General features: G+C 35.2%; 1 protein-coding gene across 1 annotated transcript; it reads right to left on the reverse strand.

The window, feature by feature from the left end:
* Positions 1 to 1,448: 1,448 nt before the first annotated feature.
* On the reverse strand, positions 1,449 to 9,774 carry LOC130656046 (nuclear factor of activated T-cells 5-like). The gene is made up of 8 exons (XM_057458882.1): positions 8,955 to 9,774; positions 8,793 to 8,873; positions 8,127 to 8,317; positions 7,785 to 7,975; positions 5,947 to 6,084; positions 5,805 to 5,854; positions 2,941 to 5,635; positions 1,449 to 2,815 (listed from the first exon to the last, which is right to left on the reverse strand). Exons 1-8 carry the CDS (start codon positions 9,462 to 9,464, stop codon positions 2,808 to 2,810), a joined length of 3,864 nt encoding a protein of 1,287 aa, XP_057314865.1. The 5' UTR covers positions 9,465 to 9,774; the 3' UTR covers positions 1,449 to 2,807.
* Between the last annotated feature and the right edge of the window lie 7,665 nt (positions 9,775 to 17,439).

Raw genomic sequence — 17,439 nt, forward strand, 5'->3', positions numbered from 1 at the left:
TTGATTTTTTGATTCGAGGTTGTTGTTTAGGTTACAAATATGCATAAGAATAGGTGCCAAAAATTTTGGTCCCGCGGGGCGGAATTAGGTGACCTCATTACTTTCACTGTCAGCAAAGAAATAATTTTGAAATTATGTCATATTATTTATGGCTGGAAATGTAAAAACCGTATGCTGAAAATGTAGCGTTCGTTAGCAGTTTGTATAAAATGCAATTTGTGTTCTTTTTGTACTGAATTTTGGCAAAGTATTAGGTCGCCTAGGTATCTTTCTGTTTAATTGAAATTTATTGTTCAGATCACTGCAGGGGATAATTCAAAGACCAATAATTTACAGACCAAAGTGTGAATTCAATGGTTCTTCGTTCCGGGAAACATAGACATTTTGATCTACTAGTTTTGAAACCGTTATATAATTGATCATTCCAAGACTATATTTAAAATTTTTGGCACCCATTTTTTTGTGCTTATTTCTGACCTAAAGAACAACTTCAGATCAAAAAATTACTTTTAACTCGCATGTGCACACGAAGGACACAGCAGTCCTCACTAATATTAGCCTAGTTAACTAAGCTTTCTTCTTCGAGTTGATAAAATGACTTTCTCTCAAACTAAACCTTAGACGCGAACGAATGACTCAGCGGAAACCCCGAGTTTAAATTGGACAATGTGACTAATCGCTTCGGAGGCCACTTTAATTTATCTGTGAGTTGTTTACCCAGCTTGACCACATCTTACTGTGGTAAAAACTTTATAGTTTGCTAATGTTTTTTAGCGTGAGTGAAACCACTCGCTGGAATATTCGGATGAAAAGGGCTTTCCCCGACATACACCACGTGAGCAAAGAACAACAGAATTAGCCAATCAAAAAGCGCGGCCAGATTTTGGCCGCAGAAAAATCGGTTGAGACCCAGCGTAATTTTTCCCACCTTAACTACTCCGATTTCCCGGTGGTAAGAAAAATTACGCTGGGTCTCCTGGCTACACTAATATGGCAAACAGTGGTACTATATCGGGTACAAGTTTGAACCTTTACTTTTCAAGGTTATGAAAACTGTCAAATATGTTTTATTGTGTAATTTAGGCTCCATATTGACTTCTTGAATCTTTTTACGCTTTGAAAAATCACTTGCTTTTACATCGTCAATGCATGATCAGTGACACACACACACACAAAAACCCTATCCCTCCAAATATTCATCTTACCCTTTTTTTGCGTACTTCGAAATTATTTAAAGTTTACCTTAACTTAATGCATCCCTTTATTCTAAAATCACAATTCCTAAAAAAATCCAAATAAATTTTTATAATTCGCAAAGAAGTTTAATTTTGCGAATTATTTCACGTGCCTACATTATTCGAAAATTTTAATGGTAGCATTAACTATGAATCAAAAACAAAGTAGAAGCAAAATTATTTGTCTCGCAAACTCTTAAAATATCTCTGTCATTCACGTAAAACAGCTAAAATTTATTTAATTCAAATCAAAATATGAGATATAATCATTACAATAAAGTATAAAATCGTTAAAATCTGGAAAGTAAGAAAAAAAATTAAATAAAAAAGATTATTGTAGCTAATCATACTCGACCAGACCATAGTCCTTTTTTATGACTATGGTTAGACATTACATGCTTGTCTGTTTCGCTAACGATTGAAAATAAATTATTCTGCATAAATTATGTTATATCACAACAAGCGCTAAATAAAATAAAATCAATCATAGTTTCGCGAAAGCTAATGTGAGCGAAATTCTTCTAATTTGCATATTTAGCCATACGTCAAATCGTTTTTTTGTTTTTAGGTAACACAAACTCTCAACGTAACCACCTTTTCCAACTTTATCCCCAGGACTTGTTGGGCTATATTTGGCCGTGCAAATATAAAATGCCCGAAAATTCCTGGGGACAAGGCTGCACGTGTTCAAATATGAAAAGCATGATTAGCTACGATACATACAAAATAAAAACAGTTTTGGGGTTAAGTTGGCCACCGCAAGAACACAACAAACATTTTCACTATCAGTCAGGCAAAAAATGTCACTCACGAAAGATTGACATCCTCCATGCTTTATTCAAAAATTATCATTCGCGGTTCTTCTTAGTTTTTATATTGACAAAATTAGGATTTATAAAAAAGATTAAAAAATTAAAAATTAAACTTAAGTACAAGTAGAATTGTTATAGAAACACACGCTTCATAAAATCACACAAATAAATGGGAGGCTCCTATGTTACCGTGACAACGAAACAAATAACAATACATAAATACGTCAGCGACTAATTCACCCACGTTTTTTCTTTTTTATAAAAAATATAACTTTTAAAAATCTAGCTTCATCTAATGATTTCAACACAAAGAAAAGTCTGCTTGTGTATAATATCGCCCTGTTATAGTTTGACTTTTATATGCGCAGATCATCAGATATGACGTTCTCGCTATTGATCACAAATTTTCTAATTTTGCCACTTTTTGAGATGCCAGTACTGAATTAAAAAATTTGTGAGGCTATTTCAAAAAGGAAGCATGTTATAACGGGAGGAGAAAACACGTAGAACACGAAGTTACGTAAATTGATAGACGAAACTGTTTTGTGATCAAAACAACTGGACCCTCTTATAAAGGCTAAATTCATAATATTTATCTTTAGTCTTTAAAGACTATCTAAAATCCAATTAAAAAATGCCAATTATATATATAAAAGGAAAGAAAATACTGACATGTTAAAAATATTTTCAAGGCACGCAAATCCACGATCTATATCCGGCTACGCCATCACGTAGCGTTTGTTCAGTAAGCTTTACTACATCACCAACCTACAGAGTAAAAAAAAAAAAAAAAAACGTGTATGAAGTCTGTCGGGGACAGTAAATTTTATTTCCAACTGAGTATTATTTCCCTGAAAACGTGAATTAATGTAATATAAAGAAAGAGAAATTACCTTTTTGTATTCCATCGGTAGTTGGTTGCAGATGTTGTTGATATAATGTGGATTGGCCGTATTGTGATGTATCGCTTTGGTATGACACCCACGTGTTACTCGTTGACTTGTTAACGTTTTTATAAGCGTCGGAGTAGTCGACGCTGACTTCCGATTGGTTGAGCTCATTTGCTTCGACAACAGAATTATCCATCTGTGAAAGTTGAATATCTGACGGCGTAGTGTTAAAAACGGAGACGTGGTTTGTCATGGCAACAGGTGTTGACGGTAACGACGACGTAAACGTTTGTGAATTGTTCAACTGCTCTAATGCGGTTAAGAAATTATTATTCTCATTTTCATTTAGTTTCATAGGACTTGCAGCCCTCGAGGAGCGCTGCTTGTTCGTATTATTATCATGATACCCAACTTTATTAGTGGCTATGGCATCATTGATTGATGGACGAGTTTGCCATTGAGACTCCTTCGTAGCATCGTTTTCAAATTCCGCCTTTGAGAAATCAGTAAGATTCGTTATGTTCTCAAATAATTGTTGTTGCTGCTGAAACGTTGGAGAAGGGTGTTGCTGAAACGTTGGAGAAGGGTGTTGCTGAAACGTTGGAGAAGGGTGTTGCTGAAACGTTGGAGAAGGGTGTTGCTGAAACGTTGGAGAAGGGTGTTGATGATGAGGCTGTGAGGGCTGTTGGAATGCTTGCTGTTGCAGAGTGAACGAAGATGTTTGCGGCTGCGACTGGGTTTGATAGGAAGACGGGTGAACATGCGCAACTTGCTGGTTGTAAACAGTGGCAGTTTGCTGCGCTTGGTGCGCATTTCGACTGTTTGAAAATGGAGTAATGGTAGCTTGTTGTTGAGAAGCTGTGTTAGAAAAGTTGGACGAGGTAAACTGTTGCTGCTGCCCGACACCGTTTTGTTGTTGATAGACGACTGCCGTCTGGTATGTTGAAGTTGGTAATACTTGGTTCACCGACTGAGGTACAGTCATGTATGCTTGCTTCTGAGCAATAGCAGTATATGTTGTTGGGACGGTCTGCACAGGGCTAGTTGCAGTTATAAACGATGTCGAGATGGCTGAGGCGAGGTTCTCATTGGCAAGAGCACTTTGTATTATTTGATAATCAGGCGACGTGTGTTGGACTTGTTCCTTCTCCATCTGCTGGTAAACTGATGACGGAACTTGTATTGGTTGTTGGTTGACGTGAAGTTGACTAGCTGCTTGCTGCAGCTTACTGTGGACAAAAGGTTCTACCGTGGTCGCGGATGAAAACGATAGTTGCGTCTGAGATTGAAGGAAATTTCCTTGCTGACGATCTAACACATTATATTGCAACATAGTTTCGCTCGTCTTCAACTTTTTCAGTTTTTCTACATGGTTTGTTAAAATCTGTATCTGCTTCTCCAAGGGAACAGTTTGTGTAGGTAAAAAGTTATCGACAGCTGAGTCGAAGGGTTTCATAGTTGTCGAAGTCGAGTTCAGGACATTTACACACGGAATAGAGCGGGGAACTATTGGCACGCTTGAAGAAGTAGAAACAATAATGCTTTGCGAATCACGAGTGGATATCAAGGGAAACGTCAAAGCATTATTGGAAAACATTATCGGTACTTGGCTGTTATACATATGTTGTTTATCTTGAAGATAATTTGGTGATATTTCTTCTTCTTTGACCTTCTCGAACGCTTGCTGAATTGCAATGGAACTATTTTGAAGAAATTCCTTAGTCCCACCGGACTGCATATTAACTACAGGCGCGGTAGCGCACTGATTTACAAGCTCGTAGTTCGACGGTACGGTTAAAGTCGGAGTAATTAAACCAGTTATTCCCGCATGTTGTTCGCTAGATACTAAAATAGGCACAGCCTGCGTCGTATGTCGGTACGTCACGTGAGACGCTGCTTGCATGTCATTGTTTGGTAAATGTACGATAGGTGTTTGTGTCAAAGCAGTCTGTGTCGTGACTGAAACATTTGTTTTAGGAAGAACAGAAAGCATGGAATTAACAGCATTAATTTGTTGTTGCGATCCTACGAAATTTGCAGTAGTTAAATTGGTAGCATTAATAGTTTGCGGGTTAACGAGCGCAGGTGCAGTGATGTTTTGAATAGGCTTGTTATTGTAAACTGGCTGCTGTATCATAAAACCAGGTTGGACAGCAACATTCGGTCTACTTGTTGGGGCAACAACTGGCAAAACGTTATTCTGTACATAGAGCACACCTAACGTTGAAGGCGCAATGTTGTTTGCACATGTCCCGTTGAGTACTGACTTCTCCTGTTGCAAAAGAACACGGATATCGTTAGATGCACTGCTGGGTAAAACAGACGGCATATTCGCAACACGTTTAGCAGGCGAATCTAGTCGTAACTTGGTTGGAGTTGTCGGTTCTATATTCGCACCCATTTTACTAACATCTATATTTCGTTCAGAACTGTCTTGTTTCGCTTCAGCATTTAGAGAAGCAACGGTTAAACTTGATGGCATATCACCACTTTGTGCGCTATACACGCGCTGAAGAAATCCTTTAATTTGAGCACAGTTCGCACAACCTTCCACGGTTTTGCTGGCGGAATAGGTAAACGGGTACGGGTCACTATTTCTTGGTTCCTTTTCAGGACCAACCCGAATTTCAACGTACACTACAATACTTTCAGGCAGCGTTGTTTCTTTATAAGGAGGTACTTTTACAACACAAGCATTCTAGAAAAAAGTGAAGTAGTTTAACTTTAATTAACAGTACATGCAACCAAGCATACAAACAAAATAGAAAAATGGTTATTAGAACCTAAGAATAGACTAAAAGCGATAACTTGCTCAAAAACTTTGACTTGTTTATAGAAAATTAAATAATAATAAGAAAAACATTTACTAAATTAGATTTTGCTTTGTCCACCTCTGCGAACGCTTCCCATGTATTGCCTAGAGTAAAATTAAAACGAAATCGATATTTAAGGTAGAATTATACACAAAAGATACACACACTTATACATACATAGTGAATGGCTAAATACCATAATCCTCTTTTGAGAAGAAACGAACTTTAAACCCAGAAGCAAATTTCTTTCCAATAAATCCCATTTCTTCGCCACCTTCAGCTGAACATTCGCTCAAACTAGCCCACCATATCTCAGGGTTTCCAGATGGTGCCGCTAAAAATACATTGTATTACACTGTTATATCTCTTTAAGGGACCAATTCAGTCGGAACAATGAAAATTACTTGCATCGAAACAGTCGGAAAATCTATGTCAAGAACTTTTTTTGTTATTGACGTGCCGAAAACCAATACCCAGGGACGCTGGATGGTCCTTCTGAGCCCAAAATTCTAAAGGAGACGATCGACAAACAAGACCTGGAAAGTAGATTGCATATCGTAGGCAGCATTGAAAATAAGTCCAAAAAGGCCAAAAACCTACTTGGAGATAATATATTGAGAAAAAGGGCGAAAATTCTAAGATCGTAACTACACGCAGTAAAGAATACCATTTGTATCTAAGTAATACGCAACACGAACTTGTGAAAATTTCCTTGTCAATGTTTACAACGAAAGGTTAGGTTATTTGGTTAAATCCAAAATCCTAAAAAACTTTAATTATTGCTGACGTCAGCATGCCCTAATTCCATCATATTTCGCACCTTTCCGCGTAGTAAAGTGGATTGTTCCATAATGCATACATTGTGGAAAAAGTTCAACGTTGGTTACTTGGCCTACACGCCTGCTTAAGTAGAACTTTTGCAGCGCACTGGCTGCAGAGCACTGGCCGAGTGGTGATGTTTGTCTATTTTGAGCTGAAAAACGGGCAATTTCCCAAACATTATTTCAAGGGTTTTAGCTCTTAACTCGTTCTAAATTTCTAAACAATAAACTTCTAATTTTAAAATGGTTTCATTTGTTATTAAATAAAAATGCGTAATTCAACAACTATGATTTGATTGAGTTAGTATTATTCTGAATGCAAGTTTCATGTCATTAAAGGGGTTACGAAACGATTCAATAAGCTCAATCCCCGCAATTTCCGAAGAGTGGCGTGTAATAAACGGACCACTCAAAAGGTCAAGATGCAAGAAATTATACACAGTTTAGATATAAATAGACGTCTAGAAAACCTCTTTATGAATAACTAATTTCTCATGATCAATCTGATATTTTTCTATTTTTATTTTCGAAAATAAGAAAAAATTTCCTGCAGTATTCTTTATTTGGTGGTAAAGTAAGGTACGGTCTGTAAAATATATTAAATATCAGTAAATCGAAAGTCTGTTTTGATGAGGAAACAGAGTCAACACAAGGAGCTGTATTTATTAAAAAAATAGTATGTTACTAGCTTTAAGAAGGTAATCGAAGTCATTGTTGTTGCCAAGACTAGCTTTGTGTACAATAAACTTATATGCTTCTATGCAAAATATCGACGGTTATAGTGAGCTAGCTAGTTCAAAAGGTTTAAAGTTATTTATTAGAAAGTTTTAGTTAAAAGCAAGGTAAGTACTTATATCGAATAAATTTTAGATATCCAATATACGTGGGGAACTTTTCTATGTTTAGATGCCTAATATAATATAATATTTAAAATGATTTAAGTTGTTTTTTTTTGTCCACAGTGATCATAAACTCTTCCACCCCCATTAGCCGGACTTTCGTGTAAAACACTAAAGTCGAAAACCAACAGCCGTTTCGTAGCCCCTTTAAAATTAATATATGCAAACAATAAAAACAAAAGAAAAGAAACATACAAGCCTTCTACACAACTTATCAAAGCAGCTCCTGAAAATTTCCTTCTTCAGGCACATTTCATAAAAAAAGTCACGCATCAATGTCTGTTTTAAAAAAAATAATTAAGTTTGGCACTTACTACATAAAAATGATCTTGAGTATGTTGTCAATAAATAACCAGTGTGATTTTTAGAAGGTGCTATAGATGCTTGAAACGCCAACTTTGCTTCCTTCTTCTTACTTTTCCATGTGGAAGGTTCAATACCACGCTTTCGAAGTTCACGATCAGCTTCCCAGTTTCGAACCCGCCTGATACTTAACTGGTCAAAGCTGTAACCATTAAAAAAAAACGATTAAGCAAGTTTGTTGGCATTAACGCAAAAGCAAATATCTACTTAAAAACATTGGATACAAAAATATTTCTTTTGTAGAAAACATTCAACAAAGTCAACAATAGAAAAAAGAAACTAAAATGAAATACATTGCAATCATTTCATCATTTTCATCTTCGGGTTTCATCAACATTTGAATGGCAGGTGTCCCATCTTTTAATGTGACTTCCTTACAAGGAGCTTTTGTCGAGCCAGGACCAGTAGCAGTGTGCAAGTGAGGTTCATCTTCACGTGTCACAACAAACACAGTAATAACAACGTCACCAACGTAGCCTTCAATCTATGCAGAGAAAAGCATTGAAATATAAACCCCATAATGATTTTCAAAAAGTACTGATTTTAATGAACTCCAATCATAGACAATATATAAAACAAGTTAGTGAATTCCGAAGTTCGCAGCCATGTCAAAGTTTGCTTGTCCATGATCACAGGAAACTTAGGACTTTGGATGTTAGATTATTTGGTAAGCCCGTACTCTTGACTATAAAAATTATTGCTGACAACAGCACAACCATTTTTCCTAAATTTTAAAACCTCCATGGTCTCAGGAAAATCCTTCTACCAAATGTTAAAGAGCGACCATCTGGCCTAATTTTTAATATTCATAGCAAGTATACCACATAATATTACTGCCATGAAACATGTTATACTTGCACTATATGTACTGTACTTGACAATTTTCATTATCTAGAGGGGATCAGATCGAAAAACTCTAATACTAGCGTATATAGAGTAGTGTATTCAGTATGTGTTACCTTTATTGTTGGAAAGCCTGTTTCAGTAGCTCCATGAATTGGACCCTTACAACCCTCACTTTCGTATCTTGCTCTGTAAGTCTAAATGAAAAAGCATGATATTATATATGACACACTTGATTGCTATCGATGCAGGAATGGAAGAACTATAAAAATAGGTACTGTTTCAGGTTCCTCTATAATTTTGATTTGCGGAATACCATCAGTCATTAACTTGTCGATTACAAACTCATCTTTACGTGGAGAATATTCAGGTGTAGTTGGCTTAGAGGTTTCCACTTCTTTAATTAATTTTTTGAGTTCTTTTCGAGGAGATAGGTCACCACTACTATGCTGTGGATAGCGATGGTAAGGATCAGATACATCTGGTTTTGTATTAACAACTTTATTCAGAGCACTTCTTAGGGATAAATAAGGCTCGGCATCAGCTTGAGGGTTCCCAGGTAAACTAGCATCTTCAGTGTCAGTATCCATGAAGCTGTCACAAGAGTCCTCAAGAATTGAATCTGAAACGGAACCTCGATTATAATTTGTGACATGGATGATTTTGTTGGCAGGAACATTGTTATCAAAATGTGTCTGCACATGAACATTTCCCAAATTATTCGAAGTAGTCAAGAAAGAAAGTTGCGGTGATGTGGGTCGAGTGAATTCATGTTGTCTCGCTTGCATTTGCCTTCTTTTAAACACAATAACACAAATAGATTTTTCATAGCTGTAGGCTAACCCTACATAGAAAATTTCAAAGATAATGTAACTTCTTCAGTCAGTTTTGTATTTTTTAGTAATTTGTTTATACTTTTCTTGTATCTACAATCCTAAAATATATAAAATGTCAATTCAAGACTGCTCTTTAAGAAAAGCATATATTTTTAATTAAAGGTACAAAAACACTTCTGTAATATTACACCTGAAGTTGTTGTTTAAGTGTTTAAAAAATAGAGGCAACTCGACATTTATAAATAAGCTTGGCTTATCAGATGGAAAATATTCAATAAATGCTCAGACATATGTTTATCAAGTGATTTTTATTTGACACTATACAAAAATAAAAAACACGTAACTGACAACAAATTATCAGTGCTTGCACAACTTGCAACAATAATTGCTCTTAAAGACCATTATTTTTCGGAACAAAAAAAATATGGAACAAACATTAAGAGGTGAAAAGAGCAGGAAAACTTTTTTTGAGAAAAATAATAGATTATCTCAAGAATACTTCTATTAAAAAAACTATAGACTAATTTTAGATTAGGCCACAGCTAGTTAATAGCGCATTTCTTTTCAGGTTAAAAATTTTGATTTACTATTTTGTTAAGCTTGGGTTAACACAATTAAGTCATAAAATTCTATTAGGATAACTTCACAACATATATTTGAGTATATGTTCATGAGTAGCTGCTGACAAATGTAAAATTCATGAATTTATAAAGAAAATAATGTGGAACACAACTGGAAGCAATTATTGCTTTAATTATTTTCTTACGCGGCACCATCATACTAGTGAAATATGAAGTGAGAAAACAACTTTTAGACATGTGTAAACATAGCTTTAAGAACTTTTTTATTCTCAAATTTAGGTTGGAGACATCTTAAAAGCTAATTTTTTCAAATATTCTGCTGCCAGAGTGCTATATGAATAACAGATCATAGTAGGCAGAGTCTACCAATTTTATACTATGATGCATGGGTGCCAGACAATTGTCACGTTATGTACATTGTTTGAGGAATTGAATGACATTTTAGACACATACAAGTATCACTTACGACTTAAAGCATATTTTAGAACAATTCTGGTGGTATATACACAAAAAGGAGCAAAAACTAACTCACCTGCAAATTAATTTGAAGTTTTAATTTCAAATTAATTTGAGGAATGCATTAAAATATGCTTAACTAATTGCAAATAACAACTTTTTTTCTCGAAAAAAAATAAATAGGAACTTTTATTTAAAAGATTTAAAGCATGTTAAAATGTTTGTAGAAAGAACTTAATGTGTCACATAGGTTAAAAACACCCAGGTATAATTGGATTAAATTATGTAGTTTTTAGAGAACAATAGAGGTTAGAGATTCTTTAAAATTGATGAGAATTGAGAAGTTCTACAGGTGTAACAATCTTAGGCATACAACCTGCCTATTAAATACAATTAGTCCTTGTTTTTCTCAAAATAAAGCAGAAAATGCTGATCTAGTTTTTTCAATTAATTGAGCTTAGGGTTTAGGGAAATTGACCAGTCATGTGGCAAAAGACAACAGTTTTTCTGATCTGTTGAGGCATGTTGTTGCAACATGATTTCGAATGAGCAAACATCCCGGCACAACAAAAATTAATATATAAAGAGCCAAAAATAAGCAAACAAAGCAAATTTATCAGACCACAATTGCGTTGTGGGCAAAAAGATGCATGAGCTAGTTAAAGTAATATAGATGAGTTACCAATGTTTACAAAATTAGCGCATGCGTGAAACAGAAAAACTACTTAATGTTTTTAGAAACTACAAAGTGTGGCTGTCATAAATTTGCTTTAGTTTCCGTATTCTAAATGCATGGGCAGGATTCGTTACAATATATAATTGGCTTATAACTTACAAGACAACGAATTCCACATCATGTTCGTCAAGCTTAATGTTTTGATGTAAAGATTATTTTAAATACATGTCAACCAAAGTGGATGCAAGTTTTAGCCAATCTAACTGTAAAACAGCTGATTTGGTACGGTTAAATCTAAGGAGATACTTTAGCTCAGGGTCTTATCCCTGGATCATGGATTCCTTTGTTTGTAAGTTGAGCCTAGCTATCGGTTAACCGGTTTTCCCTGTTGATGACATAATGCACAGGCAAAAAATATAGATAACTGACCACACCTATCAAAGAAATTAACTTAAAAAGTAACTTACGCTGAAATAATTAAAAATTGCTAAAAATGTAGCAAGCTAAGCTAGCTACAGAGCTTTGTAAATATTCACAACTCATGTATTCATTGCTGGTTCCAGTAGTGATACTCTCCACATCTCATCCTTTTATCTCAACATTTTAAAATTGCAGAAAAAAGGTATATAAGCATTCGCAAGTGATAAAAAAATATGATGAAAGAATTTTGGAGATATTATTAGGGAAGATGGAGGATAATACTATTTCCCAATACAACAGAGACAAAAATATGTGTAAGCCAGACTATCGTAAATCGTAAAATTTGCAACAACTAAACTAATACCTAACCTAGCCAAACACTGAACGTTGTTTCCATAAAAACATTATCCGGCAAGGATGCACATAAAGAAAATAAAAGTCACGTGATCGTCTAATTAAAGTTTGACATAATTTTCCTTACCACGTGATAACGTATTTTAAAAACACACAAGAAAAGAGTTTCAGCACAAACCAAACAGGTGATCAATCTAAAGACTTTCACTTGTAAAAAATATCTTTTAATTATATTTTAAAAACTGCTTATGTGCTTCTTTACTAACAAAGTTGAATCTGTATAATGCACGCTGTATTTGTACAAATAAATCTGGGTAACCAATAGCGCATTTAAAACATAACTTCTTTTCCGTAGTCTTGCAGCCAATTTGGTGTATATAATTAGTTATCGAGACAAAGTTACCGTGGGTCATCACCAACTTTGTATCCAGTCAGATTTGTATCCCAGCGCATGAACCCAACCTACGTCCAGGGGCTTTTTTCGTGTTGCGTAGTGGATGTGATAAAGAAGAACGGGCTGTTTCGTCCACGCTTTTTTATATTCAGCAGCATAAAGCATGACGAAGCACAAATCCTTAAAAAACAAAAAAAATAGTTGCAAATTATTTCTGTTATGCAAGTTTCATACGACAAAAGTTCAATTCAAATTGGTGAGCAAGTATATTTTTTACATCCCCGCAGAAATAACAAAAAATTTGAACGCAGCGAGTGGATTTCTTGTTGACCTGGCTCGAATGTTTACATCGTCCACACTTCAGTTAAATATTCAACACGTTAATTATTAGTATTTTTAACCCACGTGAAGGTCCCATTTGTTTACGCATTAATGCAAAAATACTACGCCGATGACAGAATTTTTCACATTTCCATAACGCCTATCAAAGGTGTGGGTATTGATGGCGCCTCATCTGCCATCATCTTAAAACGAAAGGCGGGAAAATTTGTACGTCTCGCAAATCGTCTTAATGATGCGTAGAATCAGTTTCTGATTTGAGAGAATAAAGAACCACTCGTAAAAGAAATGAGCACGTCATGCTATGTGTTGTATACGTCAGGCATTTCAATTATAATAACGCCTATTGCCGATTTCCACTTTTTTGCTAAAGCTTTTGTGATAAAGATCATTATTAGTCAGGATGCAACCCAGTCCCGAGATTTTAATTTATATTTTGTTCCGTCCAAATATAAAAAACTAACAAGCCCTCGGAACTAGGTTGGTCAGGATTGGGTGTAACAATTAGAAAGTAGTTTCTTGTCCCAACTGGTTTGGTGAAGACTGGGCCTAAGAATCCGGCTAAAACCTAAGCAAATGGTCAAGTTGAAGATGTAAAAAGTTATGACCAGGAATCTTAAACTTAGATACTGCAATATTTAAAAAAAAACCTAAAATAAGCTTATAAATTTATAAGAACGTTTAGCTGAATTTAAAAGGCATTTGTTTTCATTATTGGACTTAGATATAGAAAGTTATTTGTTTAAAATGAAACAAAAAAGTGGCTTCATTTATTCGAAATCGGCGTCAAGGTTATTAAAGCCTTGAATTATTCATTACGGTAACATAACAACAAAACCTACAAATTGTTTTTTACAAGAATAAAAGGGTTTTTCTCTATTAAATGATAATTTAATATTTAACAATAAAAATTCACATTTTAAACATAAAATCGTGAAATCTAAATATTAGGCTTAGCAACCTTCTTACCAAAAACAAAATTTTGCCCCGAGCAACTAAGATACAAATATCTAGTCGTTTATAAAAAATAGGAATTGTAAATTGGTTGTTACTCCTAAAATGCTGGTTTGTTGTTTGTTAATTCGTTTAAAAACGAATATTCGCAAAATAAAGCAACTACAACCTACTTCGGTCGTTTAAATTTTAGTTTTTAGACTTTAAACTTGGTCGATAAAGAGGATCACCTGGCTTAACTTGTCGTATTTTATAATCGGACAATTTTTTTTTTGGTTTTGGCATCTTAATCTGAATTTTCTCTTGTAGAAATGCTTCAGTAGCAGACAAACTCCAAGTATTATTCTGTGCTAACAGCTGGGCAACCAACTGATCAATCGCCTCTGCTGCCGGAACGTTCCAGGTCCCAGGTCCAAATAGGTTTCTCTGCGGCATTAAAAACACGGCAGGGAATTTTCTCGAAATGCACGAGCTAGAAAAACAAACATTTCCACGACCCTGTTTCCCAGGGCACAAATGTTTCACGCGCTATCATCGTTTATATGTTGCGCCCACGTGTGAAATAGGATATTTTTCAGTGGATATGAATTAATAATGGTAGCTTTTTGAATCGGTTCAAAATCGTTTGTAAAATGTGTTTCGTTGAGGTACTTCATCACGCGATAGCATAACAACACATTGGGCACTGTTTCAGATAAATGTCGCAAGACATACGCCAAAACATTTCCACTCGACCAACAGCCATCAAGCTTTCTCTCTGTAAAACCTCTCTTAAAACATTTGTCACATTTTTATCGTGAAGTTCCGACAGATGTTTTATATCGATTTAAGCATCCAAAGATTTGCACCATTTCAGAGAGACGCACGGCACAACATCGATATTAATCTCCATTTTATCCTCCCATTTCAACAATAACTCGTGGGGTGGTTTAAACGGTATAACATCCAACACATTGCTTGGAGAATACAGATAGCGTAAACTTGCAGGACAGTTCAGCCTCTGAATTGCTTTTTTTAATAACTTTGAAAACTCAGCTTTCACTGACGTTGCGTCCAAGTAAAATTTCCCTTCACTTTGTAGCATGAAAGAGCTTCATCTTTTTTTTAGCATTCTTATCAAGAACTTCGAGTTTCACGTGACCTGGTGATTTCTCGTTATTTGTTACTTCGAAAATTTTAACTGTTTTATCTACATTTCTCTGGCCTCCAAGGTGCAAACATCCCGCATTATTACCACCTGAGACATCGTAATCGCCACTCAGGTCATCTAAACAAACCATTAGATCGAATTCGTCAGGATTTAACACCTTAGTTCCTTCATACGTGCTACCACTTCTGACAATGTGATTTTTAAACAATTTATTCAGTTCCCCTCTAGTTTACTTGTGATCTCTTCAATTATTTTCTCCACCGACGTTTTGATGTTCAAATTCTCTTGTGAGCGTGTGACCATAGCATAATTAGCATCTTCGTAGAAAAGCATTTTTCCAAGGCTTCAAGTTTCGTCCATAATTTTTTAGTGTGCTTCTAAACAAAATGGGCTCACATTAGGAAATTGTTTTTAGTTTCCAGACTTCTTTCTTCTTTGATAAATAAACTTTTGGGAAAAATAAAGTTTATCACAATTAAATAATTTTTAAAATAAAAACATAATTAAAAAAAATGCTACTTTATTCGCAACAACTTTTGTGCAGCGAAAAAAAAAATCTATTTCAACGTATTAGTTTTGTGCAAAGGCGAGCTTATTAGCGCCTATTAATTTCCGTTGTTCCAAAAACAATGTCTTATTTAGAGAGTTAAATAAATTGTCTTAATTAAAAAGTATCACTTCGCGTATGTATGAAACGTTTTGCGCGTTTTTTCTGCACAAAACTGGTACAAGGCAAATTAAGACTCTTGGCCGGTTTTTGCGCCTCGCTTAACCGAACTCGATACCAGAAAGTTTTGTAATTGTTGGAGTTACATAAATCCGTGAAGATAAAATGTCACGAAGTTCAAAAGTTAATTTAAAATAATAATCCTTAGAAACTCAAAGACACGCATGTCTACATCAGATAAGTTGGATCCTTAAAAAAAAAAAAATTTTTTTGAAACTAAAGGGTCTGCCTCACATTTCGGAAGTCAATCTCCACACGAGGTGGGAAACTTTACAAAACAGTAAGAACATTTGAAAGCTCTGATTGGCTAAATAAAAATGTGATCCAAAGGAAATTACTTTTTTTTAGATAAAGAAAGCAGCTTGCTTGCATGACATCTACAAAAAAGAAGATTTACCACTACAGCTTCTGCTAATGATGTGCCGATAAAGTTACACAATGCACAACAAAAAGGTCAACCCGAAATTCTTCAAGAAAAGATGAGTAGCATGAGTAGCATGCAAGCAAAGAAGGAATGTTACACAAAAAAAAAAAACTAAATTCAGTTAAAGTTGGTGAGAAAACAAGCATATAAGTGCGTCATAACGCAGATGATGCATTGCGCTTAAGTTACGTCAAATTAACTTGCAACGTCAAATTAAAGAATCCTGTGACTTGAATAATACGAGCAGAACAACATGGACAGGCGATAAGCCTGAAGAAAGAGAAAGTTACAAAGACGTTACAACATGAGAAACTTCTTACCACTATGTTGTGGTGTTGAGGCGAAACATTCACGATCAAACGAGCAAGTTCTTCACGTCTCGTCCACCATGCGTTTGGATAACTATGGCCGTTTGACACCAACCGCCTCGTGTTCAAAGGGTAAAAATAAATCAACTAAATTTGGTTCTGCTGAGATGCCACCATTACCAGATCAACCATTACAAACAAACAGCGACCAATCAGATGTAAGTATTCCAGATACAGACTTCGATAGCGCCCAATCAGTAGACTCAACACATTCGAACAATAACGATCCGAAGGAGATTGGAATACAAGCCGGATCACCTCTTGGAAACAAATCGAAAAAAACAAAAACCACATTATTTATCACTATTGACAAGTCAATTTTAAAAAATCCTTGGAGGCCTGCCCGTAGTGACCATGACACGTTGAAGCTAGAAAAACTATCACAAACCAAAAGAGATTTGGCTCCACTTAAAAAACCGAATGTGAGCAAAAAAAAAGCGACCAACATACTACAACCGGTAGACAAAACAGCCATTACAAACCAATTAGTTCCAGTTGATAAAGCATTCCTTTTGCGGCTAGAAAGAGAAAACAAAGAGAGAATCAAAACAGATAGATCACCAGCAGACAAAACCGCTGCATGTCGAGACAAAATCATAAAAAATAGAAAGAAGGTTATTGTTTCTATCACCCAAACAAAACCAATTGAATGTAGACCTAGTGAAGACAAGATAACAAAGACCTCCACACCTCCTGATAAAGAAGATGTCCAAATAATACCATCTAAGATTTTATTCACCAGAAGTGATTCTTGCGAAAATAACATCTATAAGAACCATGATGAACATGGTGACAATCATTCCAAAGAAGAAAGTGATTTCATAAATCATGTAGAATACAGCAGGTCATTGGATATTACATCAAGTAAACAGATAGACATTACGTCAAGTCAACAAATGGACGTCATACTGAGAAAACAAACAAAAACCACGTTATATAAACAAACAAACGACGCAACTAACAAAGGTAAAGATCATTTTCGGTATGACTCTGAAGAATTAGAGTTGATGGAAAGTATTGAAAAAGAATATATTTCATTAAAAGTGTAAATAATGGTTTCTTTTAAATACAAAACCACAAAATC

Source organism: Hydractinia symbiolongicarpus, chromosome 8, assembly GCF_029227915.1.
Source record: "Hydractinia symbiolongicarpus strain clone_291-10 chromosome 8, HSymV2.1, whole genome shotgun sequence".
Lineage (NCBI taxonomy): Eukaryota > Metazoa > Cnidaria > Hydrozoa > Anthoathecata > Hydractiniidae > Hydractinia > Hydractinia symbiolongicarpus.

Coding starts and splice junctions, on each gene's coding strand:
- LOC130656046 (XM_057458882.1), bottom strand. CDS start 9,464: ATGCAAGCGAGACAACATGAATTCACTCGACCCACATCACCGCAACTT. Junction 6,085..7,784: donor CTCAAGATCATTTTTATGTA/GTAAGTGCCAAA, acceptor ATGTATTTTTAG/CGGCACCATCTGGAAACCCT. Junction 5,855..5,946: donor CTTCTCAAAAGAGGATTATG/GTATTTAGCCAT, acceptor ATTTTACTCTAG/GCAATACATGGGAAGCGTTC.